The following is a 27,408-nucleotide window of genomic DNA, read 5'->3' on the forward strand; positions in this document are numbered from 1 at the left end:
CATGTTTGAAAATTTGTCTTTTAATATGATATGTCATCCTGTTACAATCGGAAGAGTAACTATAAAACAACATACAGCTCTTAAATGTCTCTGAAACGGATAGAAGTAGAATGAAGACAATCTTACGACCAAGAGAACACTACAGGTGTCGTGCGTAGATGACAAATCAGACGGGTACTGTATCTATACTCTGATTCTTTGGCTGAACAGACTTTTCTTTTGTAGGTATTCCTAAGGCTTTGTACGGTGGCTTTTAAAAGCTACTTTGCCCTTTAGGACCACCGTAGCTTTGTGATGAGTTACTCATCAATATGTCATCAGTCATAAAGGAATCTAACAGGTTTAATAGTAATTATTAGAAAAAACATTCTCTCAGCTACCAGAGCTGAAGTTGGCAATATTCACATTGATTTGACAACAATGCACAGTAAAGTTGAGGCAGAATCAACTGTAGGGAGATGTAAGAGTTCTGCTATAATCTGGCCAAAGGACTAAACATTGTATAACATTTGGTTTTTTTAATCCTTGCCAGAAGGATTTTCATTTGTGTTGAAAAGACTAAACAAATTGGTTAAAAACAATGAACTCAATATGGACCATGGAAATACACGTAGTCTAATTGTTCTCAGTAGGTCACTGTTATGTTGTTGCAGTGATTATACAGTATGTTGCAAGGTTCTCTGGGTGTCACCTCATTACGCCGCCTAATGCTCTAAAAATGCTTATAAACAGACTACAATCAAACACATTTATCTCCAGAAATAAACAGAGTCATATTCAAACCTGGGTTCTAATAGTGTTAATTTTTCTTTGCGATACTTTGACCATTTGATTGGAGTGCCAGATCCCAGATGGGTGGAGTTTGCACTTTTGTGACTACTTCATTAGTTCCCTAAATGCCAGGAAAGCTCAATCAAGCACAGCATAAGTATTCGAAAGAAAACAAACACGTACTAATTGAACTCCAGTCTGGTCATATACACCCATCTTGTCGACCACTACTCTCACACACTAAAGAAATGGTAAAGCGTTTGTAATTCACGTAACTCAACACTGCAGTGGCTGCTGAAATGGAAAGGAACCCATGGAGGGCAAAATAAATAGAGAATATCTATAGCGGAAGGTCTCTTTTCTTCTTATATTAATGCAGTGAGTAATCCATTTCCATGGGCCTGGTTCAATATTGTAGTCATCTCTTCCCAGCATCAGAGGGTGTCTGTAGTGTGAAGAGTTGGTTATGGTCCTTGAGGCTTTGTGGGCTTTAATCTGGGATTTACGGATTCATTTCTATGCAATGAAATCATTTCTGCAAGTAACACAACATCAGCGCCACTTATAGCGCAGATAGTTCAATGATGTGAGGCCCATTTCTCATTCTCACTAAAAGTTGCAGGGGTTGCCAGGTTGGGTCCTGGTGAGTTGCCAGGTTGGGCCCAGGGGTGTTGCCAGGGTGAGAGTGAGGGGGAGGAATGGTTTGTTTGAACTGAGCCTCAGAGGAGATTGGTTGGTTGGTTCTCAGTGCTCTGAGACGGTTGCCAGGTTAGGCTCAGTGGCTAGAGGGCTTCCAGCAGGCTCTCCCAGGATGTTGACACTGGAGACAGACCACACATCACTCATCTCTGTCAGGGGGATGAGGTTAGCGGTTAGGGCTGGACAAAGGTCATTATCATTCATATGTAATAATGATTAAGTAATACGTTGTCTTTTTCATTTCAACCAATCTCTGTTCTAAGCCTATATAGCAGGGTTCCCCAACTGGCGACCCGCAGGCGGAATTTGGCCCACGAGTGATTTTTATTTGTACCCCCCCAAGTTTTCTGAGCAAAAATAATAATAGTAATTTAGATATTTTTATTGATGGACATGAAAGACTGTAAATTCACCAGCAAATCAGCTCCAAGTGATTTGAATTCCCACGCATAATAGAGAGATATAAGCTATGTGATCATATACAAATGTAAGCAAGGTTTAAAAGTATTTAGTGTTATTATATATGTTTGCAAATTGACCGCAAGAAGCCCAGTCTACAAATTATGTGTAATTATGTTCTGGCCCCCTGACCATCCGCTCAAGAAAAAAAATCAACCAGCTGCTGAATATAATTGATGTTCCCTGCTATATAGGGTTAGTGCCTGCGTGTGTACATGAATCTCATATGTTACCAAAGCTAGCCATGGAGCAAAGACTGGGTATCTCCTACCGACACCCTCTAACTCACCTGTCCTGAACTTGCTGTAGGTGCCGTGTTCTAGTGTGGGTTTGCTGCCCGAACAGAAAGCCAAGCCTCGTTCTCGCCACCTGTCACCAACACAGTTACAGTCATCACTACAAGCAGTGACACGACAGGAAGGGACACTACAGGAAGTGACATCACCGTTATAGCCAAAACAGACCGACCTTCATCCGAAGCTTTTTCAATCACATAACCAAGCTACGTTTTTTATGTAGGCATATTAAAAGGCATCTTATGACAACCCTTGCTCTCTATATTCTGGTGGGCTCACTCACCAGTGGAAGATGAAGATGATGAGGATGAGGATGAAGGACACCACGTCGGTGAGAACCCACATCAGATTGTACTCATCTGGAGTCTGAGAGAGAAAGACCATTGTCTCTAGGTGTATTACTGTCACCAATCCAAATAATTTTAGACCTGTGATACTTCAAGGAAGGTAGGATATTGGCTGCATTTGGGCCCTTTATCCCAATAATCGGTCCTTTCTCCCAAAGTGTGCACTTGTTCACTTCCCTTCATGGATATGAAAGAAAATGACCAGTATAAAAGACCAGTATGATGGAAACTCCCTCTAGCTCATACCTACACCAAAATACAATGTTTTTACATTTGTGGAGAGTAGTGAACAAGTGCACACTTCTTGTGAAAATATAGATTATTGGGATGCAGAACTATTTGTCCCAGGTTGCTGTTCTCACCATGAGGAACAGGGGTCTGGTGAGTTTGTTGAGGAGCTGTGGGGAATTGGTGGTGACAGACTGAGCCCCGGAGCACCAGGCCAGAGAGTAGAGCCACGGCTGGCTGATCACATACAGATTGGTGCTGATGTTAACCGCCGCATACTCACTGGGGGGAGGCATCACACACACACACAGACAGATAATGAACAAACACATAGCCAGTTAACGCACAGACACACACAAACACAGACACACCTGATCATCTCTGTAGACATGGAGCTGTAGTGCAGGTTGAGTTGGACGATGTGGTTCTGCTGCAGCTCCTCCACTGGACCCCAGGACCCAGAGGTCTGCTGGAGGTCAGGGTCCATCTTCTGGACCAGGTTCCGCAGGTCTGGGGGCAGCCACAGCACCTGACACACACATTCACACAGAGAACACACACATACACACAGACTAGAGGTCTTTACGGACCCACCTGTACCCGAATACCTGAGACCCGATCCGAGACCCAAGCGGGATCGGTTCTAGAATTAGAAAACTTTTCATGGGTCTGGGTCAGATCTCCTGTGATTGTCACAGGTCTCGAGTAGGTGTAATTTTAACTGACTTCCCGGAAGAACCCATATAGATCAGAACGCGACTGCTGCAGTGGAGATAGAGAGAAATTGTATAATTTATGCTACTGCTCTTTGCTTTTCACGAAAGCTTGCAGCTTGTTGTTGTTGACCAATCATAAGTCATCAAAGAGGCAATAGGCTACAGTCATAGAGCCTCCGTGTGGGGTAAAAGTTATATAAAAGTCTATACGGAATGGTTCTAGTTGTCCTCGAGTCCGTTTGGACCGGGTCTCTATATTGTTAACATTTATTTATGCATATTGGGTCCAGATGGAAAAGCCCCAGGGCCATTTCGGAACGGATCCAACTTTTTGGACCGTGAAGGCCCCTAACACAGACACAAAGTGAATAAGTTTCCCCTAGGTGCAGATCTAGGATCAGCTTCCCATCCCCCAATCCTAACCTTAACCATTAGTGAGGAAAATGCAAAACTGACCCAAGATCAGCGCCTAGGGGCAACTTCACCCTACTTCTCTTTATAATATCGTCCCACAGTGCCCTCACCTGGTGTGAGTGGATGGAGGACTCGTTCTGGATGACCTCGAGGGTGCGTGTGATCCAGGTGTCCCTGTAGGGGTGGCCCCGAGGGGGCCGGTAGAGGTCAAAGATCACCTGTTTGCCCCTCTGGGCCGCCAGTTCCAGGAAGTCCCGGAGGGTGCACACGGACTGGTTCTGTGCCTGCGCCCGGTCCTCGGCACCCAGAGACCAGGCCGTGCCAAACGGGTCGCGCTGCAGAACCACCAGGGGGAGAGAGACAGTCAGTATACGGAATGCTTTGGCATCATGGCAAATCATATTGCATGGCGCAATGCAGGGGACAATGTAATATCACATTGTATTCCATAAAGTCGTTCGTTGTCTAATTGGAGTTGAGCAATCAATAACCTCCCAACCCCCATCAATAGTACTTTGGTGTAGTGACAAAATGTATATCTTCACTATCCATCATCTTATTATGTTGTCGTAACTACTTCCATTGGTATCCCATCATACCATGTCCATGAAGCAAAGTGATCATGATCTTTATTAAAAAGAAGTTCAAGACTAGGCTTATTTTACGTGACCCTGAGTCTTCCTGAGGTACTACCACAGCGGTGGTTGGTGACTCACATAGAGGAACCAGTCCCCGGCATTGAGGGTCTCCAGCTCCCCCCAAGTGAACATGGCCGCAGGGGCATCCGTCCGGTTGGGGAACACCTTCTGCACGTTGGTAGTCCTCCTCAGGGTGCGGTCGTGCATCAGGAAGGGCACCCCGTCGTAGCTACGGCAACAAGAGGAGGACATGGCAATTACTGAGTTGGTGGTTATGGAGTTGACCATTGCAGAGTTGACAGTTACGGAGTTGACTGAAGTGCGATAACTCAGTCAATGAGACCCAGGTACTTTATCAATCTATCTATAATTTATTCAGGTATGTCAAAGTCTCCTTCAATAAATGTTTTTCTCCAATAAAAATGCCCAGGACAAGCATGGGAAAGAACCTGATGGCAATGGCTTGTTGATGATATGAGCTCACCAGCTATGTTGAGTTAACCTTGCATAGCAAGCTTGTTTCATAATACCCACGACTGGTGAGATAGACTAATGTTGGGACATGCTTAGGTACACAAGATGGACAGGGTGTGAGGAGGGTTGATAACCCCCACTGACCTGATGGTGACGTCAGTCTCCAGACCTTCCCCACCAGCCTCCACTGCCTTCTCAAAGGACATGAGAGTGTTCTCTGGAGCAAGCTGAGATTTAATACACATAAACATGATTTTAACATAGTTATCCTAAACAGAGGCGCTACCAGCACAGATGATAAATAGCAGGCATAAACATCAGTTCAGCAAACTAGCGACCCGGTCACTTCCTGATATGGTCATAGCCACATTCAACACGGCTGCTTGTTAGCATGTTAGCATTTGTAGTTTTAACGCTGATGCTAACTTGCCCTTACTGTCCATACTACTGTGTATTATTACCTATAGCCTTAGGACTACTAGCCCGTGGCCTGCTAGCCTAGCATGCTAGCTCCCCCTGTACATGTTGTATACTATGCTAGTCACTAATTGCATCCTGTTTTATACTGCCTACGCTATTCTAGCCCTTACTACAGTATGCTACCATTTGTGCTATGTAGCCTGTTCGCCTGCATTACTGCTTTGTAGCATGTTAGCTTACTAACCCCTGTGTATTACTGTATATTTATTACCAGGCAATAATATTACCTTGCTAGCACCGCTAACGCTACTACAACCATTACTATTGTGTGCTAACCCATTGCTATGCCATTGCTGATTTGTATATATTGCATCACTGCTATTACTATTGTATAGCCAATACTGCCATCACTCTGTTGTAATATATATATATATATATATATATATATATATATATATTCGCTGTTCCTTCTGTCGTACAGAAAGCCACTATACACTATCATTACAGCTAGTCTCCTCTTCTTGTTTGCTGTGTGGCTGTCCGTTCGGTGTGGCATTAAAGTGTGAGTTGTATCCCTGTTTCCTGCTAGGCATTATCAGTCCGCTTACCGGGACTCTGGGACAATTGCACCTATAATCGAAACCGACACCTCTATCAGAGACCACCACATGGTGGCGCTCTTTTTCAACTACTACTACCAATACAATGTCACTGCTATGTTGTTCAATGTTATGTAACTTGTATAAAGTAGTTTCCAGTCAGTTAGTATTGAAAATAGTTGATAAGAATGGGTTGGCATTAATGGTATTTCTGACAAGGCCTACCCACCATGGGTGCCCCTCTGTGCCCGATGAGGGCTGGAGCGGGGCCCAGAGCACCCTCTTTTTTGAGGCAGGGTGAGTACATGCCCAGGGGCACCAGGTAGAGGGCACACAGAACCGCCAGGTACAGCCCCATGATGAGCGTCCGCCCTACTGGAACACACACACACACTGTTTATTATGGGATACAGATATCCATTTCTGGTTGATTCATTTCCTTAAGACCAAAGAAATTACACCAGAATACACATTTTGTAAAACAAATAATTCAAATCAAACATAACATGAATATCTACCGCTGTATTGACTATATGCAGACATATTATACGTTTGAGATCAGAGGAGGCTGGTTGAAGGAGCTATAGGTACCATTCCATTGATTCCATTAGAGCCATTACAATGAGCCCGTCCTCCTATAGCTCCTCCCAGTCTCCTCTGATTGAGATAGAAAACCTCCCTGAAGTTTCCGTCCTTGCCCTAGGTATGATGTCAGTATTTGCCTAATTCTACTCTGTAATTTGCATATTATTTATACAGCTGCTCAAACATGCCCCGCCTACTCAGTCTCACCTTTCTTATTGATGCGGAAGAAATGTAAGGCTATTGGCCAGGATAGCAGTGTCACCAACAAGACTCCTCCCACATGCAAATATGGCGCCGTCACCTATTCAAAACATAAAACAAATTGCAGAAGGTGGGGGAAAGACAGAGAATAAAGAGATAGGGATGACTATATAGATGAAAGAAGGGAGGCCCCACCTGGAAAGAGAGGAGGAGAGTGGTCCACTCTTTGCTCCATAGGTCAGACAGAACTGCTGTGGCCACAATGGAGAAGGCTAGAGTCACCAGGATGCCAATCTGGCAACACACCCAGAGTTAGGACAACATGCAACCATTAGCACCATACCATATTCACACTACTGAGCACTTCATTCACCTAACTTTGAACTGAGCTGAGCACAATTAATGTTCACTTTTTTCAGGATCTATCCATAAATCTGCAGCATTCAGCATTTATTTTAACTTTTCTTCTACCAGGCAGTCAGCATTTTCTTCTAGGTAAAATCATTAATTTCATCTTGTCACAGAAGAACGGACGGGATGATTATACTACTTATGGTCCATAAGGACAAAGTGATGGATAGGACACGAGGTAGAGAAGTAGGCAGGAAGTTCAAAGGAGCTCGGACGTTACCTTGTGGCCCCAGTGTAGGTACAGCTTCTGTCCCTCTGACAGCAGACACACAGCCAACAGCTACAACTCAAACCACACACACCTCATATCAGACAGATGCCAACCACCCCTCAAACATTAAACCACACAAATACACCCCTCAAACAAAAAAAACACAAATACACCCCTCAAACAAAAAAACATACAAATACACCCCTCAAACAAAAAAAACACAAATACACCCCTCAAACAAAAACACACAAATACACCCCTCACCAGCAGCAGAGTGACGTAGCTGAAGAAGGCGGCAGCGATGACCAGCAACACCACAGACCAGGGGAACCAGAATCCTAGGTTCCCAAAGTTAAACCTGGAAAGGTGAGAAAAGGGGAAGAATGGGAGAGAGAGGATGACAAGAGTCGAGAGAGAAAATGTGTGTGTGTGTGTGTGTGTGTGTGTGTGTGTGTGTGTCACACGAGAGTGAGAGAGCAGGAGCCACATAGAAAGAAAGCAGAGAGTGCAGCAGTTAGACAGCGAACAGTCAGCACCAGAGACACTAGTCGTGACTATACAGTATGGTAATGTTGTTAGTGTGTGTATAACGTCTGTGTGTGTGCCCTTGAGTATTTATATATTTGCATGCTTGTTAATAAAGTACTTAGATGTGTGTATACATTACATTACGAATACATACTAGCACACCTACCAGTCAAAATCATTGTAGTCATTCTGAGCTTCACTCCAGAAGTAGAGGAAGACCAGCGTGAGACAGAACGTCATGATGAGGAGAGCAAAGCTGACACACTCCAACTGCAGGACAGAGAAACACAATATGTCCCACAGAGTTCATATCAAATTCATAACCATATATACTGTTGGCATGAAAATGTACAGTACCAAGAAATTAACAGAGATTAGGATTGGACCGACAACATTTTGGTTGCAAGGCAGCGATTTAGGACAGAGCCAAAACCACCTCCACACTGATCACTTCTCTTTGTATGTTTGACCCCAACACGAGGTAAACAACTCAAGTCTGGGCTACCATTATTCAATGATTAGAATGTCACACAGCAAGTTGTTGTTTTGCAGCATTGGATAATACTACAAAACATAGAAGCGTGCTAGTCTTGCACGGGGCTGGGAAATTCAAAACGTGTGACTGTGCATTCGAAGGTATTCAGACCCATTCAGATTTTTTTAAATGTAATCCATTTTAGAATAAGGATGTAACGTAACAAAATGTGGAAAAAGGGAAGAGTTCGGAATCATTTCCGCATTCACAGTATGTATTTATACCCTAGAGTGCTTTCCACACAATTTACGGCGTGCCCGTTGAACTCTGAGGAGAGGGAGGAATGCGAGGAAAAAGCTCCTCATTGGCTTAACAATGGTTGTAAAACTGTGACAGTACAAATGATGTAAGCAATGCTAGAGAGAGATATCGACAGATAACGAAAGAGAGCGTGTGTTTGACTCATGTTGTGAGGCTGGGTGTGTGTGAGAGAGAGTACATTGTTGTAGTGTGTGTGTGTGAGTATAGCCTCTGCTCTGTCAAGGTTGTTAAACCATCCTGCAAAACCACAGTCCCTGACTTCTCTAACCTTGCTGCAGCAGCAGTCTCCCGGTGTGGCGAGGGTCCTCTGGTAGCGTCTCCATTGACAGCCGTAGAGGCCGGCCAGGCACGAGACATAGGGCTGGTGCTCGTAGCGCTGCAGCAGCCGCCGGCGCACCACACGCAGCTTCCCCAGCTTGAGCTTTGACAGGGTCGTCGGAGAGGGGCCCATGACTCACACACACAGTGCCATCACACACCAGAGAGAGAGAGAGAGAGGAGGAAGAGGTGGAAGAAGTGGATGGGAGAGAGGAGCGTAAGGAGCTTGGAATGGGAAGGGAGAGAGTAAATGGAGAAATAGTGTTAGTATTGTAGTGGCCTTAACCCAAGCCCACATAGAGATTTTGTCAAAGGGTTCAGATTTCACAAGATCCTGGGTTCAAGTCCCGGTTAGAACTATCGCATAACTTCATCACAAAGGTAAAGATAGTGGAGAAGGACAATAGGTAAAATGAAGTCAAGTCTAACCTTAACCCTGGCCCCCAAACATTACACAACTGCTGTAGGCCTAGATAATGAATTATAAAACCATACTAGGTAGGTGATTACAGGCTAGGTAAAGGACAAGTCCCATTCTGACACAAACATCTTCATTTTCACAATAATTCATTTTGGGATGGTGACTGTTATGTTCTATTAATTACTGATGTCCCCTTTAAGAACGGAGCACAATTGATCATGTGCAGTGTTATTCTTATACTAACTAGCTTTAGTACATGTGAGGCTCCAGTTCACGTCCATGTATTCAGAGTCTTTCTTATTACACTGCTCAAAAAAATAAAGGGAACACTAAAATATCACATCCTAGATCTGAATGAATGAAATAATCTTATTAAATACTTTTTTCTTTACATAATTGAATGTGCTGACAACAAAATCACACAAAAATAATCTATGGAAATCCAATTTATCAACCCATGGAGGTCTGGATTTGGAGTCACACTCAAAATTAAAGTGGAAAACCACACTACAGGCTGATCCAACTTTGATGTAATGTCCTTAAAACAAGTCAAAATGAAGCTCAGTAGTGTGTGTGGCCTCCACGTGCCTGTATGACCTCCCTACAACGCCTGGGCATGCTCCTGATGAGGTGGCGGATGAGGTCTCCTGAGGGACCTCCTCCCAGACCTGGACTAAAGCATCCGCCAACTCCTGGACAGTCTGTGGTGCAACGTGGCGTTGGTGGATGGAGCGAGACATGATGTCCCAGATGTGCTCAATTGGATTCAGGTCTGGGGAACGGGCGGGCCAATCCATAGCATCAATGCCTTCCTCTTGCAGGAACTGCTGACACACTCCAGCCACATGAGGTCTAGCATTGTCTTGCATTATGAGGAACCCAGGGCCAACCGCACCAGCATATGGTCTCACAAGGGGTCTGAGGATCTCATCTCGGTACCTAATGGCAGTCAGGCTACCTCTGGCGAGCACATGGGGGCTGTGCGGCCCCCCAAAGAAATGCCACCCCACACCATGACTGATCCACCGCCAAACCGGTCATGCTGGAGGATGTTGCGGGCAGCAGAACGTTCTCCACGGCATCTCCAGACTCTGTCACGTCTGTCACATGTGCTCAGTGTGAACCTGCTTTCATCTGTGAAGAGCACAGGGTGCCAGTGGCGAATTTGCCAATCTTGGTGTTCTCTGGCAAATGCCAAACGTCCTGCACGGTGTTGGGCTGTAAGCATAACCCCCACCTGTGGACGTCGGGCCCTCATACCACCCTCATGGAGTCTGTTTCTGACCGTTTGAGTAGACACATGCACATTTGTGGCCTGCTGGAGGTCATTTTGCAGGGCTCTGGCAGTGCTCCTCCTGCTCCTCCTTGCACAAAGGCGGAGGTAACGGTCCTGCTGCTGGGTTGTTGCCCTCCTACGGCCTCCTCCACGTCTCCTGATGTACTGGCCTGTCTCCTGGTAGCGCCTCTATGCTCTGGACACTACGCTGACAGACACAGCAAACCTTCTTGCCACAGCTCGCATTGATGTGCCATCCTGGATGAGCTGCACTACCTGAGCCACTTGTGTGGGTTGTAGACTCCGTCTCATACTACCACTAGAGTGAAAGCTCCGCCAGCATTCAAAAGTGACCAAAACATCAGCCAGGAAGCATAGGAACTGAGAAGTGATCTGTGGTCACCACCTGCAGCACCACTCCTTTATTGGGGGTGTCTTGCTAATTGCCTATAATTTCCACCTGTTGTCTATTCCATTTGCACAACAGCATGTGAAATGTATTGTCAATCAGTGTTGCTTCCTAAGTGGACAGTTTGATTTCACAGAAGTGTGATTGACTTGGAGTTACATTGTGTTGTTTAAGTGTTCCCTTTATTTTTATTTTTTCCCTTTATTTATTTATTTTTTTGAGCAGTGTATATCCATTAGTAATAAGAGCTAAGACACTACAGCGATAGTCTCTGGATTTGGGATTTCTCTCTTAGGGATTCCCAACTCGATAACTTCTATCTTGATTGCTGGGCTAATGGGCTTCTACAGGAAAGTATTCAGACCCCTTGACTTTTCCACATTTTGTTACGTTACAGCCTTATTCTGTTTTTTTCCCTCTCCTCATCAATCTACACACAGTACCCTATAATGTCATGTTTTAGATTTTTTGCAAATTTATTACAAACAAAAAACTGTAATCACATTTACATAAGTATTCAGACCCTTTACTCAGTACTTTGTTGAAGCACCTTTGGCAGCGATTACAGCCTTGAGTCTTCTTGGGTATGAAGCTACAAGCTTAGCACACCTGTATTTGGGAAGTTTCTCCCATTCTTCTCTGCAGATCCTCCCAAGCTCTGTCAATTTGGATGGGGAGCGTCTCTGCACAGCTATTTTCAGGTCTCTCCAGAAATATTAGATCGGGTTCAAGTCCGGGCTCTGGCTGGGCCACTCAAAGATATTCAGAGACTTGTCCCGAAGCCACACCTACATTGTCTTGGCTGTGTGCTTAGGGTTGTTGTCCTGTTGGAGGGTGAACCTTCGCCCCAGTCTGAGGTCTTGAGCTCTTTTCATCAAGGACCTTTCTGTACTTTGCTCCGTTCATCTTTCCCTCGATCCTGAATAGTCTTCCAGTCCCTCCCGCTGAAAAACATCCTGACAGCATGATGCTGCCACCTACATGCTTCAATGCAGGGATGGTGCCAGGTTTCCTCCAGATGTGAAGCTTGGCATTCCGGCCAAAGAGTTCAATCTAGATTTCATCAGAACAGAGAATCTTGTTTCTCATGGTCTGAAAGTCCTTTAGGTGCCTTTTGGCAAACTCCAAGCGGGCTGACGTGCATTTTACTGAGGAGTGGCTTCCTTCTGGCCACTACCATAAAGGCCTGATTGGTGGAGTGCTGCATAGGTGGTTGTCCTTCTGGAAGGTTCTCCCATCTCCACAGAGGAACTCTAGAGCTCTACTAGAGTGACCATCAGGTTCTTGGTCACCCCACTGAACCTTCTCCTCCGATTGCTCAGTTCGGCCAGGTAGCCAGCTCTAGGAATAGTCTTGGTGGTTCCAAACTACTTCCATTTAAGAATGATGAAGGCCACTGTGTTCTTGGGGACATTCAATGCTGTAGACATTTTTTGGAACCTTTCCCCAGATCTGTGCCTCGACACAATCAGTCGACCTCATGGCTGGTTTTTGCTCTGACTGTGGGACCTTATATAGATAGGTGTGTGCCTTTTCAAATCATGTCCATTCAATTGAAGTTACCACAGGTGAACTCCAATCCAGCTGTAGAAACATTTCAAGGATTATCAATGGAAACATGATGTACCTGAGCTCAATTTCGAGTCTCATAGCAAATGGTCTGAATACTTATGTAAATAAGGTATTTCTGTTTTTTATTTGTAATACATTTTCAAAAATGTCTAAAAACCTGTTTTCACTTTGTCATTAATGGGGTATTGTGTGTCGATTCATGAGGAAAATTATATTACATTATTTAATCCATTTTAGAATAAGGCTGTAATGTAACAAGACGTGGAGAAAGTCAAGAGGTCTGAATACTTTCCCGAATGCACTGTATGCCTAGCCTACATAAGGTGATCATTATCTGACAACCAATGACATTATACACTACGATGAAAATTACTGAACATTTTCTATGCTCTTAGCCTGTAGGCTGCAGCCGACTTGATGTACAGTGCCTTCAGAAAGTATTCCACATTTTGTTGTGGTACAGCCTGAATGCAAAATGGATAAAATAGATTTTTTGGGGAAAATGTATTGAAAATGAAATACAGAAATATCTTATTTACATAAGTATTCACACCCCTGAGCCAATACTTTGTAGAAGCACCTTTGGCAGGGATTACAACAGTGAGTCTTTCCAGGCAAATCTCAAAGAGCTCTCCACAACTGAATTGTGAAACATTTACCAACTATTCTATAAAAAAAGTATTCAAGCTCGGGGCTCCGAGTGGTGCAGCGATCTTAGGCACTGCAACGCATTACTACAGTTCGATCGCAGGCTGTGTTGCAGCTGGCCATGACCAGGAGACACATGACGCGGCGCACAATTGGCCCAGCATTGTCCGGGTTAGGGGAGGGTTTGGCCGGCCAGGAGGTCCTTGTTCCATTATTTTTTAATTTTTTTATTTTACCGTTATTTAACCAGGTAAGTTGACTGAGAACACATTCTCATTTACAGCAACGACCTGGGGAATAGTTTCAGGGGAGAGGAGGGGGATGAATGAGCCAATTGTAAGCTGGGGATGATTAGACAGCCGTGATGGTATGAGTGCCAGATTGGGAATTTAGCCAGGACACCGGGGTTAACACCCCTACTCTTACGATAAGTGCAATGGGATCTTTTAATGACCTCAGAGAGTCAGGACACCCGTTTAACGTCCCATCCGAAAGACGGCACCCTACACAGGGCAGTGTCCCCAATCACTGCCCTGGGGCATTGGGATATTTTTTAGACCAGAGGAAAGAGTGCCTCCTACTGGCCCTCCAATACCACTTCCAGCAGCATCTGGTCTCCCATCCAGGGACTGACCAGGACCAACCCTGCTTAGCATCAGAAGCAAGCCAGCAGTTGGATGCAGGGTGGTATGCTGCTGGCATTATGCTTGTTACGAATCCCTTTGGCCCTGAAGTCTAGGGGGGGGGGGGGGGGGGGTGGAAACGAGACCCGTAACTCATGCAAATTATAATAGTGAAAATATAATAGTGAAAAAGGAACAGTGAGAACAAAAAACACAGACAACTTAAATCTACCGTCAAACACTCAGGGTTTATTCTTAAACACACGGTACTTGACACACGGTACTTGACTAGCCTGCTTAAAGAACAGCTAGCTAACTAACCAAAAATACAGTGGGAGGTCCGCCCAGTTCTAACTAGTGTTCTTAGACAAAGTATTCCTACGGGTAATGTAGGCCCATGGGCAACTTGGCTGGTTATCCCCTTTTCCCACCAACAAACAAACAGTCATGCACCACAACAAAACAATACTTACAGGTTGGGACAAATGTGACATGTAGGAACAAAAAAACAAAAGAGAGCTCTCTGCATACAAAAAGACTGAGATAGCGAGTGAATGACTGCTAGATTGAGCTTCTGACTGGGTTTTTAAACCAAGGGAAAGGGGCTGTGATAGGGTAATGGAAAAGGTGCAGGTGTCTTCTGATTAGCGACTGATTGATGACTGATTGGGGAATGATTATTGCCACCTGTGAGGGGAGAAGGAGAGAAAAGAAATACACACACAGGATACATACACAGGATACCTGTATCCGTAACACTCCCACCCTTAAACTGAGCAACCCTAGGGGAGATTGCGACCAAAGTATTTATAAAGTATACCCACAAGCTCAATAAACAAAGGCAACCTAACGAAACATGCAAAAAGCATCATTTTTTTAAACACGAGACAAAGCATCTGCCAATACATTATCAGAACCCTTTTGTGGCGGATCTCCAAATTATAATTCTGCACAATGAGCGCCCAACGCATAAGGCGCTGGTTCTGGTTGTACATACAGTGGAGAAACACTAAGGGGTTATGGTCAGTATATACAATCACTGGTAGGGCACTAGAACCAATATATACTTCAAAATATTTCAGAGCTAACAACAAAGCTAGAGCTTCTTGCTCGATGGTGGCATAGTTTGCCTGACATTTGTTAACTTTTCGTGAAAAATAACACACAGGATGATCCAGTCCACTCTTGTCCTGCTGCAGTAGAACAGCACCAGCACCTCTGGCACTATAGCATCTACCTCAAGTTTAAACGGTTGTTCAAAATCCGGAGCAGCAAGTACAGGGGTATTACATAAGAGTGCTTTAGCAGTATCAAAAGCTACCTTACAATCCGGGGACCACTCAAACGATCTTGCCGTACTGAGCAAATCGGTCAATGGAGCAACTACCGCAGAGAAGTTTTTACCGAAACTACGGTAGTAGCCAACCATCCCTAAAAAGCGGCGTAGCTCTCGTCTGGTGGTAGGTGCGGGGAATGCAGTGATAGCCAAGACCTTGGCATCAACAGGGCGCACCTGTCCATGGCCGACCTCTTTGCTGAGATAGGTAACAGTAGCCTTCCCAAACTCGCACTTTGCCAAGTTCAGGGTTAGAGAAGCAGCTGCCAAACGTTCACATACTACCCTTAGAGATTTAATATGATCTGACCACTCAGACGAATAAATCACTAGATCATCTAGGTAGGCACTACAATTGGGAATGCCAGCTAATACGGCGTTAACCAGTCGTTGGAAAGTGGCTGGTGCATTCTGCATCGCAAAAGCCATGACTGAGTATTGTAGGAAGTTGTCTGGGGTCACAAAGGCAGAAATCTCAGAAGCACGTGAGGTTAACGGAACCTGCCAGTAACCTTTTAAGAGGTCCAACTTTGTTACATAAGTAGCAGCACCAACAGTGTCGATACAGTCGTCCAGTCTGGGTAACGGGAACGAATCTGGCATTGTGACAGAATTTACCTTTCGATAATCCGTACATAACCTGGACGTACCATCAGGTTTAGGAACCAGAATGCAAGGAGAACTCCAAGGGCTTGAACTTGGCGTAGCCAGGTCATTCTCCAACAAATATCTCACTTCATCCCTCATTATCTTCCTCTTAGAAGCGTTGACACGACATGGGTGTTGCTTGATATACTGCTGGCCGACTAGGACTAAAAGTAGGCAATTCAGTGGCTCTACTCTCAGTATGAGCCGAAAACACGCTCTTGTGCGTCAACACAAACTCGTCTGCCAACACAGATGCTTCTGACAGGGAGGATACTTTCTGTTCGTTTAGGTAAACTACAATGCGTTCGGGTACGCAATTTTTAAACTCTTCTAACAAGATTAACTCCCGGAGAGAGTTGAAATCAGTTACCTTGCTAGCCGCATGCCATTTATCAAACAGATTTCCCTTGTCTCTAGCAAATTCCACATAAGTCTTACTAGAAGACTTTCTATGAGACCTAAATCTCTGTCGGTAGACCTCAGGAACAAGCTCATAGGCGCGAAGAACAGTAGCTTTGACCACTTCATAATTCAAACTGTCTTCAAGAGGTAGCGCTGACAAAACCTCTTGGGCTTTACCAGTTAATTTACACTGAAGTAATAGGCACCATACCTCTTCAGGCCATTTCAATGCTACTGCTATAAGTTCAAAAACAGAAAAATAGGAGTCAACCTCTGACTCTCTGAACAAAGGTACCAAAGCAATTTGCCTACTAATGTCAAAAGTGTTGGAAGCTCCAGCTGGTGAGGACGGCTCACTAACAGGCACAGCAGGAACGGAGGCTAGCCTCGCTGTCTCCGCCTCCAGTTCCATCTGCCGCATTTTGAACTCCATCTGCCGCTGGTCTCTTTCTTTTTCTGCCTCAATTTTACACATCTCCAACTCTAACTGCCGCTGTTCTCGTTCTTTTTCTCTTTCTGCCTCAAATTTACACATCTCCAACTGGAGATTTTCTTGCCTAATTTGGGCTCTCTCTTCCGCCTCCAGTTGGAGCTGTGTTGAACGGACATCCCTCCGCATCACCGTCTGACAGTGGGGAGAGTGGATCAAAACGGGACAATGTGGCTGGAGTTCTCGCCCTCATTCTCAGACACCGACGGGCTTACAGGAGCAGCAACATCCCCTACAGGGGTAGTAGGCTCAGGCAGCGGTAATACAAGCACTGTTCTTCCAACAAAACATTTAACACCAGTTTTTTAACCTCTGCCTTATTAACTAAACATGATTGCCACCTGTGAGGGGAGAAGGAGAGAAAAGAAATACACACACAGGATACATACACAGGATTCCTGTATCCGAAACAGTGCTCTAGAAACTCCTAATAGCGGGCCGGGCGCATGCAATCTGACTTTGTTCGCCAGGTATACAGTGTTTCCTCCCACACGTTGGTGCGGCTGGCTTCCAGGTTAAGTAAGCAGTGCAGCTTGGCAGGGTCGTGTTGGTTCTCGACCTTCGCTTCTCCCAAGTCCGTACAGGAGTTGCAGCGATGGGACAACACTGTAACTACCAATTGGGGAGAAATAGGGTAAAAAGTTCAAAAATAAAAAAGATCTTCAAGCTCTGTCAAATTGGTTGTTGAACATTGCTAGTCAACCATTTCTGGGTCTTGCCATAGATTTTCAATGGGGTATTGATCGAGGGAAAGAATGGAGTGTCTTCTGATCCCTCCTGTCTCAGCCTCCAGTATTTATGCTGCAGTAGTTTATGTGTCGGGGGGCTAGGGTCAGTCTGTTACATCTGGAGTATTCTCTTGTCTTATCCGGTGTCCTGTGTGAATTTAAATATGCTCTCTCTAATTCTCTCTTTCTCTCTTTCTTTCTTTCTCTCGCAGGACCTGAGCCCTAGGACCATGCCTCGGGACTACCTGGCATGATGACTCCTTGCTGTCCCCAGTCCACCTGGCCATGCTGCTGCTCCAGTTTCAACTGTTCTGCCTGCGGCTACGGAACCCTGACCTGTTCACCGGACGTGCTTGTTGCACCCTCGACAACTACTCTGATTATTATTATTTGACCATGCTGGTCATTTATGAACATTTTAACATCTTGACCATGTTCTGTTATAATATCCACCCGGCACAGCCAGAAGATGACTGGCCACCCCTCATAGCCTGGTTCCTCTCTAGGTTTCTTCCTAGGTTTTTGGCCTTTCTAGGGAGTTTTTCCTAGGGAGTTTTTCCTAGCCACCGTGCTTCTTTCACATGCATTGCTTGCTGTTTGGGGTTTTAGGCTGGGTTTCTGTACAGCACTTTGAGATTTCAGCTGATATACGAAGGGCTATATAAATACATTTGATTTGATTTGATTTGAGTATTGTCTGTGGGCCAGTGACAAAAAATAAAAATTTAAGCTGCATGTAACACAACATTATTTTAAAGTCAAGGGATGTGAATACTTTCTGAAGGCACCTATGTATAGCCAATGTATAGCCTGCCCTATGGCACGGATATTTCCTCAGGGAACAATAATGTTTACCTGATACAGTAAGATAGTCTACATGGACGGCTGTTCAAGTCCCTATAAAAAGCGCCTATAATACACTGAGGTAAAGTTGGTTTTATATTCACACATTCGGACATTCAACAGACATTCATCAGACATTCATCTGACATTCGCCAAACAACATTTAAAAATGTAAAAATCAATAACTAATTCATCGTTTGTCACAGAATCATCAAACTAGATATGATGTATTTTATAAATGTCTAGAATACTTTTACAACCTTTGTTTTGAGTAGAAATTCCAGTTTTAACTTGATAGAAATACATAAAATCTATAAGATGCCATTTAAAGCGGAACATCAATAACTAATTCACCGTTTGTCACAGAAACATAAAACTAGGTACGATTTATTATATAAATGTCTAGCATACTTTTTCAACATTTGGTTTTGAGGAAAGATTTCAGTTTTGATTTCATAGAAATACATCAAATCTATAAAATGCCATATAAAGCGGTATAAATCAATAACTCATTCACTGTTTGTCACAGAAACATCAAACTAGGTATGATTTATTCTATAAATGTCTAGCATACTTTTAAAACATTTGTTTTGAGGAAAGAATCTAGTTATGATTTTATAGAGGGCATGTAGTCCGTCCAGAGCGCGGGTGGTCAAAGTTCTAACGAGTATGTTACACCTTGTTAGAAGGGGCCTGGCAGAAAATTCTGCATCTTCAGTCATGTTAAATTAGATTACAGGAAAAAAGTACAGGATGAAGGGGTCAGACCTGACTAACAAAGAAGACAGACAGGTGGATGGATCAAGAGGACCAAGATGACCAAGAGGAACAAGACAACCAAGAGGCTCAAAATTCCACAGTGAAGATAAGGAAAACTAAAAGTGAACCATAACATACAGTCGTGACCAAAAGTTTTGAGAATTACACAAATATTAATTTTCACAAAGTCTGCTGCCTCAGTTTGTATGATGGCAATTTGCATATACTCCAGAATGTTATGAAGAGTGATCAGATGAATTGCAATTAATTGCAAAGTTTCTCTTTGCCATGCAAATGAACTGAATCCACAAAAACATTTCCACTGCATTTCAGCTGACATCATGTCAGTGATTCTCTCGTTAACACAGGTGTGAGTGTTGACGAGGACAAGGCTGGAGATCACTCTGTCATGCTGATTGAGTTTGAATAACAGACTGGAAGCTTCAAAAGGAGGGTGGTGCTTGGAATCATTGTTCTTCCTCTGTCAACCACAGTTACCTGCAAGGAAACACATGCCGTCATCATTGCTTTGCACAAAAAGGGCTTCACAGGAAAGGATATTGCTGCCAGTAAGATTGCACCTAAATCAACCATTTATCGGATCATCAAGAACTTCAAGGAGAGCGGTTCAATTGTTGTGAAGAAGGCTTCTGGGCGCCCAAGAAAGTCCAGCAAGCACCAGGACCGTCTCCTGAAGTTGATTCAGCTGCGGGATCGGGGCACCACCGGTACAGAGCTTGCTCAGGAATGGCAGCAGGCAGGTGTGAGTGCATCTGCACGCACAATGAGGCGAAGACCTTTGGAGGATGGCCTGGTGTCAAGAAGGGCCTCAAAGAAGCCGCTTCTCTCCAGGAAAAACATCAGGGACAGACTGATATTCTGCAAAAGGTACAGGGATTGGACTGCTGAGGACTGGGGTAAAGTCATTTTCTCTGATGAATCCCCTTTCCGATTGTTTGGGGCATCCGGAAAAAAGCTTGTCCGGAGAAGACAAGGTGAACGCTACCATCAGTCCTGTGTCATGCCAACAGTAAAGCATCCTGAGGCCATTCATGTGTGGGGTTGCTTCTCAGCCAAGTTGGCTCACTCACAATTTTGCCTAAGAACACAGCCATGAATAAAGAATGGTACCAACACATCCTCCGAGAGCAACTTCTCCCAACCATCCAGGAACAGTTTGGTGACAAACAGAGATAAACAAACAGAGATAACTAAGTCGATGTGTAAACATCGATATTTTGGCTCCATGGCCAGGAAACTCCCCAGACCTTAATCCCACTGAGAACTTGTGGTCAATCCTCAAGATGCGGGTGGACAAACAAAAACCCACAAATTCTGACAAACTCCAAGCATTGATTATGCAAGAATGGGCTGCCATCAGTCAGGATGTGGCCCAGAAGTTAATTGACAGCATGCCAGGGCAGATTGCAGAGGTCTTGAAAAAGAAGGGTCAACACTGCAAATATTGACTCTTTGCATCAACTTCATGTAATTGTCAATAAAAGTCTTTGACACTTATGAAATGCTTGTAATTATACTTCAGTATTCCATAGTAACATCTGACAAATATATCTAAAGACACTGAAGGAGCAAACTTTGTGAAAATTTATATTTGTGTCATTCTCAAAAGTTTTGGCCACGACTGTACACTACCATTCAAAGGTTCACTGAGAAATGTCCTTGTTTTTGAAAGAAAAGCAAACATTTTTGTTCATTAAAATAACATCAAATTGATCAAAAAGACAGTGTAGACTTTGTTTATGTTGTAAATTACTATTGTAGCTGGAAACGGCATATTTTTTTATGGAATATCTACATAGGCGTACAGAGGCCCATTATCAGAAACCTTCACTCCTGTGTTCCAATGGCATGCTGTGTTAGCTAATCCAAGTTTATACTTTCTAAATGCTAATTGATTCTTAGAAAACCCTTTTACAATTATGTTAGCACAGCTGAAAACTGTTGTTGTGATTAAAGAAGCAATAAAACTGGCCTTGTTTAGACTAGTTGAGTATCTGGAGCGTCAGCATTTGTGGGTTCGATTACAGGCTCAAAATGGCCAGAAACAAAGAACTTTCTTCTGAAACTCGTTAGCCTATTCTTGTTCTGAAAAATGAAGGCTATTCCATGCGAGAAATTTCCAAGAAACTGAAGATCTCGTACAACACTGTATAATACTCCCTTCACAGAACAACGCAAATTGGCTCTAACCAGAATAGAAAGAGGAGTGGGAGGCCCCGGTGCACAACTGAGCTAGAGGACAAGTACATGAGAGTGTCTAGTTTGAGAAACAGACGCCTCACAAGTCCTCAACTGACAGCTTCATTGAAATAGTACCCGCAAAACACCAGTCTCAACGTCAACAGTGAAGAGGCGACTCTGGGACGCTGGCCTTCTAGGCAGAGTTGCAAAGAAAAAGCCATATCTCTGTCCAGTGTCTGTGTTCTTTTGCCCATCTTAATCTTTTATTTTTATTGGCCAGTCTGTGAGACATGGCTTTTTATTTGCAACTCTTCCTAGAAGTCTAGCATTTCTTCTTTTACATCTGCAAGCAGAGTCTGAACATCAGAAAGGATGGCATTGTCTCCCTCAATCCGTGCAATGGCTACTGCTATAAGTTTCAGTAGTTTCAGGCTGCTTACCACTCTCTCCCAGAATACATCATCCAGGAGGATGCTCTTGATGGGGCTGTCCATATCAGCACACTGTGATATGGTCATTTCTTGGAGAGACTCCTTCCCCTCCAGGAGACTGTCAAACAGGTTGACAACACCACCCCAACGGGTGTTGCTGGGAAGCTTCAATGTGGTGCTCTTATTCTTCTCACTTTGCTTGGTGAGGTAGATTGCCGGTACACTCAGTTTATCACAATTCCTGACATTTAACCCTCATAACAATTCCCTGTCTTCAGTCAGGATCACCACTTATTTTAAGAATGTGAAATGTCAGAATAATAGTAGAGTGAATGATTGATTTCAGCTTTTATTTCTTTCATCACAGTCCTAGTGGGTCAGAAGTTTACATACACTCAATTAGTATTTGGTAGCTTTGCCTTTAAATTGTTTAACTTGGGTCAAACGTTTCGGGTAGCCTTCCCCAAGCTTCCCCGAATAAATTGGGTGAATTTTGGCCCATTCCTCCTGACAGAGCTGGTGTAACTGAGTCAGGTTTGTAGGCCTCCTTGCTCGCACACACTTTTTCAGTTCTTCCCACAAATATTCTACAGGATTTAGGTCAGGGCTTTGTGATGGCCACTCCGTGATGGAACTCTGATGCCATCTATTTTGTGAAGTGCACCAGTCCCTCATGCAGCAAAGCACCCCCACAACATGATGCTGCCACCCCCGTGCTTCATGGTTGGGATAGTGTTCTACTGCTTGCAAGCCTCCCAATTTTTCCTCCAAATAGAACGATGGTCATTATGGCCAAACAATTCTATTTTTGTTTCATCAGACCAGAGAACATTTCTCCAAAGAGTACGATCTTTGTCCCATGTGCAGTTGCAAACCATAGCCTGGCTTTTTAATGGCGGTTTTGGAGCAGTGGCTTCTTCTTTGCTGAGCGGCCTTTCAGGTTATGTCGATATAACACTTATTTTACTGTGGATATAAATACTTTTGTACCTGTTTCCTCCAGCATCTTCACAAGGTCCTTTGCTATTGTTCTGGGATTGATTTGTGCTTTTCGCACCAAAGTACGTTCATCTCTAGGAGACAGAATGCGTCTCCTTCCTGAGCGGTATGACGGCTGCGTGGTCCCATGGTGTTCATACATGCGTACTATTGTTTGTACAGATGAATGTGGTACCTGCAGGCATTTGGAAATCGCTCCCAAGGATGAACCAGACTTGTGGATGTCTACCAGGTCTTGGCTGATTTGTTTTGATTTTCCCATGATGTCAAGCAAAGAGGCACTGAGTTTGAAGGCAGGCCTTGAAATACATCCACAGGTACACCTCCAATTGACACAAATGATGTCAATTAGCCTATCAGAAGTTTCTAAAGCCATGACATAATTGTCTGGAATTTTCCAAGCTGTTTTAAGGCACAGTCAACTTAGTGTATGTAAACATCTGACCCACTGGAATGATGATACAGTGAATTAGAAGTGAAATAATCTGTCTGTAAAGATTACTTGTGTCATGCACGAAGTAGATGTCCTAACCGACTACAGTTTGTTAACAAGAAATTTGTGGAGTGGTTGAAAAACGAGTTTTAATGACTCCAACCTAAGTGTATGTAAACATCCAACTTCAACTGTAGTTATTCGCTCCGCAAGGCAATCAAACAAGCAAAATATCGGTACAGGGACAAGGTGGAGTCGCAATTCAATGACTGAGACACGAGACGTATGTGACAGGGTCTACAGAAAATCACATACTAAAAAACTAAAAAACCCACGTCACGGATACCGACTTCACGCTTCCAGACAAACTAAACACCTTCTTTGCCCGCTTTGAGGATAATACAGTGCCACCGTCGCAGATCGCTAACAAAAACTGCTCCCCCTCCTCTCCTTCTCAGTGGCTGATGTGAGTAAAACATTTAAACTTGTTAACGCCAGCAAGGCTGCTGTCCCAGACAGCATCCCTAGCCTTGTCCTCAGAACTTAAGCAGACCAGCTGGCTGGTGTGTTTACAGACATATTTAATTGCTCCCTATCTCAGTCTGTTGTCCCCACATGCTTCAAGATGGCTACCATTGTTCCTGTACCCAAGAAGGCAAAGATAACTGAACTAAATGACTACCGCCTTATAGCACTCACTTCTGTCATCATGAAGTGCTTTGAGAGGCTAGTCAAGGATCATATCACCACCACCTTACTGGCCACCCTAGACCCACTTCAGTTTGCATACCGCCCCAACAGGTCCACAGATGACGCAAATGCCATCACACTTCACACTGCCCTATCCAATCTGGACAAAAATAATACCTATGTAAGAATGCTGTTCATTGACTACAGCTCAGCATTCAACCCCATAGTACCCTCCAAGCTCATCATCAAGCTGGAGTCCCTGGGTCTCAACCCCGCCCTGTGCAACTGGGTCCTGGACTTTCTGACGGGCCGTCCCCAGGTGGTGATGTTAGGAAACAACATCTCCACATCGCTGACCCTCAACACTGGGGCCCCACAAGGGTGTGTGCTCAGCCCTCTCCTGTACTCCCTGTTCACCCACGACTGCGTGGCCATGCACGCCTCCAACTCAATCATGAAGTTTGCAGCTGACACAACAGTAGTGGGCTTGATCACCAACAACAACGAGACAGCCTACAGGGAGGAGGTGAGGGCACTCAGGGTGTGGTGTCAGGAAAACAACCTCTCACTCAACATCAACAAAACAAAGGAGATGATCGTGGACTTCAGGAAACAGCAGCGGGAGCTCCCCCCTATCCACATCGAAGGGACAGCAGTGGAGAAGGTGGAAAGTTTTAAGTTCCTGGGCTTATGCATCATAGACAAACTGAAATGGTCCACCCACACAGACAGTGTGTTGAAGAAGGCGCAACAGCGCCTCTTCAACCTCAGGACGCTAAAGAAATTTGGCCTGTCACCCAAAACCCTGACACACTTTTACAGATGCACAATCGAGAGCATCCTGTCGGGCTGTATCACAGCCTGGTACGGCAACTGCACCGCCCTCAACCGCAAGGCTCTTCAGAGGGTGGTGCTGTCTGCACAACACATCACCGGGGACAAACTACCTGCCCTCCATGAAACCTATAGCACCCGATGTCACAGGAAGGCCAAAAATATCATCAAGAACAACAACCACCCGAACCACTGCCTGTTCACACCGCTATCATCCAGAAGGCAAGGTCAGTATAGCTGCATCAATGCTGGGACCGAGAGACTGAAAAACAGCTTCTGTCTCAAGGCCATCAGAATGTTAAATAGCAATCACTAACTCAGTGAACCTGCTTCCTACACTGAGACCCAATCACTGGACACTGTAATAAATGTATCACTTTAATAATGTTACATATCTTACATTACTCATATCACATGTATATACTGTATTTTATACCATCTACTGCACCTTGCCTATGCCGCTCGGCCATCGCTCATCCATATACATATATGTACATATTTTCATTCACCCCTTTAGATTTGTGTGTATTAGGTAGTTGTTGGGGAATTGTTAGATTACTTGTTAGATATTACTCCACTGTTGGAACTAGAAGCACAAGCATTTCGCTACACTCGCATTAACATCTGCTAACCATGTGTTTGTGACCAATATAATTTGATTTGATTTGTTGCACTAAAAATGCAAACATTGATTTGAAATACAATTTAAGATTGTAAACATTGTATAACTTTATGTAAACATTGTCTAACTTCATATAGAACAAATTGCACTTGAAAGTGACATTTCTTTGAAGATATTGCAAATAAATGAATATTTAGACTTTTTTTCTGAGACAATCACTGAATTAGATTTCTTCATCTTTTAAAGCAATATTTGAGATTTTATGTATTTCTATCAAATCAAAACTGGAATTTCTACTCAAAGCAAAGGTTGTAAAAGTATACTAGACATTTATAGAATAAATCATACCTAGTTTGATGATTCTGTCATAATCAGTGAAAACGTTATTGATTTATACCGATTTAAATGGCATTTTATAGATGTTATGCATTTCTATAAAGTCAAAACTGGAATTTTTCCTGAAAACAAATGTTGTAAAAGTATGCTACACATTTATAGAATAAATCATACATAGTTTGATGTTTCTATGACAAACAGTGAATTAGTTATTGATTTATATCGTTTTAAATGGCATTTTATAGATTTGAGGTACTTCTATAAAATCAAAACTGGAATCTTTCCTCAAAACAAAGTTTGTAAAAGTATGCTAGACATTTATAGAATAAATCATACATAGTTTGATGTTTCTGTGACAAACAGTGAATCAGTTATTGATTTATACTGGCTTTAAATGGCATCTTATAGATTTATTGTATTTATATCAAATCAAAACTGGAATTTGTCCTCAAAACAAATGTAAAAGTATGCTAGACATTTATAGAATAAATCATATATAGTTTGATGTTTCTATGACAAACAGTGAATTATTTATTGATTTATACCGCTTTAAATGGCATTATATTGATTGTATGTATTTCTATAAAATCTAAACTGGAATTTTTTCTCAAAACAAAGGTTGTAAATGTATGCTAGCCATTTATAAAATAAATCATACCTAGTTTGATGTTTCTGTGACAAACGGTGAATTAGTTATTGATTTATACCGCTTTAAATGGCATTTTATAGATTTTATGTATTCCTATCAAGTCAAAACTGGAATTTCCACTCAAAACAAACTGTGAATTAGTTATTGACTTTTACATATTTTAATTGTTTTTGGCGAATGTCTGTTGAATGTCTGAATGTGTGAATATAAAACCAACTTTACCTCGGTCTATAACACGCCAAGACTTGCAGAAAATCGGAAATCCTCTAACATATTGACGAATTGCAAACTGTCTGTTCAACGAACGAGCCAGACATAACAGCGTGTATCCTATATAACTGAAGTTCTTATGTTATGAATGTCCATAGGTTATATTCAGTTCTCATAAATGACACACATGCATGCAGATATTATTCCCTATCTAAATCCTTTATCCGACATTGTATACGTTTAAATAGCCTACCTCAGCAAAGGGTTCCGTTTGATTTCCCCCAAATCCCTGGCTTGATTTTCACTCCCGGGGAAGCCGCAGTGCGCAGTTCCTTTTCGCGGTTAACGAACGCACACGACGAACACTTAGGACACCCTGTTATGTCTAATAGTAATCGACTGCCAACTGTTGCCAATGGAGATATTCTTTCGTATACAGTCGAAGGCAATTCCTTTCTTCTGGACCTTCACGCTCACTGTCCTTCGATGTTGAATAATAATGGCTACAATGACGGGTGTTGGATACAATATTGCAATTTCCCGACTCTCTACTCTTATCTCTTGACAGTGTGTGGAATATTATAGACTCTTAATTACGGACAATAATGCGAGTCTCAATATTAATTGACTATATTTCATATGAAAAAAAACGTGGAGTGTGTGAGCGCGTTCAAGCGTGTATTGGGGAGGCAGGGGTTATGGAATGAAATTGTAATCGAGCTTTTCAGTCTTGTCT

General features: G+C 43.4%; 1 protein-coding gene across 3 annotated transcripts; it reads right to left on the reverse strand.

Moving 5' to 3' along the window:
- LOC115148630 (glycerophosphodiester phosphodiesterase domain-containing protein 5) lies at positions 1-27,408 on the reverse strand. 3 transcript variants are annotated; one of them, XM_029690699.1, is made up of 16 exons: positions 26,926-27,408; positions 9,062-9,336; positions 8,164-8,267; positions 7,734-7,827; positions 7,479-7,538; positions 7,043-7,141; positions 6,854-6,947; positions 6,291-6,436; positions 5,187-5,269; positions 4,647-4,797; positions 4,041-4,265; positions 3,172-3,329; positions 2,935-3,082; positions 2,509-2,591; positions 2,219-2,298; positions 1-1,591 (listed from the first exon to the last, which is right to left on the reverse strand). In XM_029690699.1, the coding sequence occupies exons 2-16, from the start codon at positions 9,242-9,244 to the stop codon at positions 1,554-1,556; spliced, it is 1,746 nt and encodes a 581-aa protein (XP_029546559.1). In that variant the 5' UTR covers positions 9,245-9,336; positions 26,926-27,408; the 3' UTR covers positions 1-1,553. The 3 variants fall into 3 exon arrangements, with proteins under 3 accessions (XP_029546559.1, XP_029546558.1, XP_029546557.1); XM_029690698.1 differs by having other exon boundaries at positions 1-1,619; positions 6,291-6,433; positions 26,926-27,407; XM_029690697.1 differs by having other exon boundaries at positions 1-1,619; positions 26,926-27,405.

The sequence above is a fragment of the Salmo trutta genome, chromosome 15, assembly GCF_901001165.1.
Source record: "Salmo trutta chromosome 15, fSalTru1.1, whole genome shotgun sequence".
Lineage (NCBI taxonomy): Eukaryota > Metazoa > Chordata > Actinopteri > Salmoniformes > Salmonidae > Salmo > Salmo trutta.

Bases quoted from the DNA above. Each gene is read 5' to 3' on its own strand.
- LOC115148630 (XM_029690697.1), bottom strand. From the start codon at position 9,244: ATGGGCCCCTCTCCGACGACCCTGTCAAAGCTCAAGCTGGGGAAGCTG. The intron at 6,948-7,042 runs GTGGGGCCTCCC...TGTTTTGAATAG, and splicing joins CTCTCCTCCTCTCTTTCCAG to GTGACGGCGCCATATTTGCA. The intron at 5,270-6,290 runs GTGGGTAGGCCT...ATTAAATCTCAG, and splicing joins GGCACAGAGGGGCACCCATG to CTTGCTCCAGAGAACACTCT.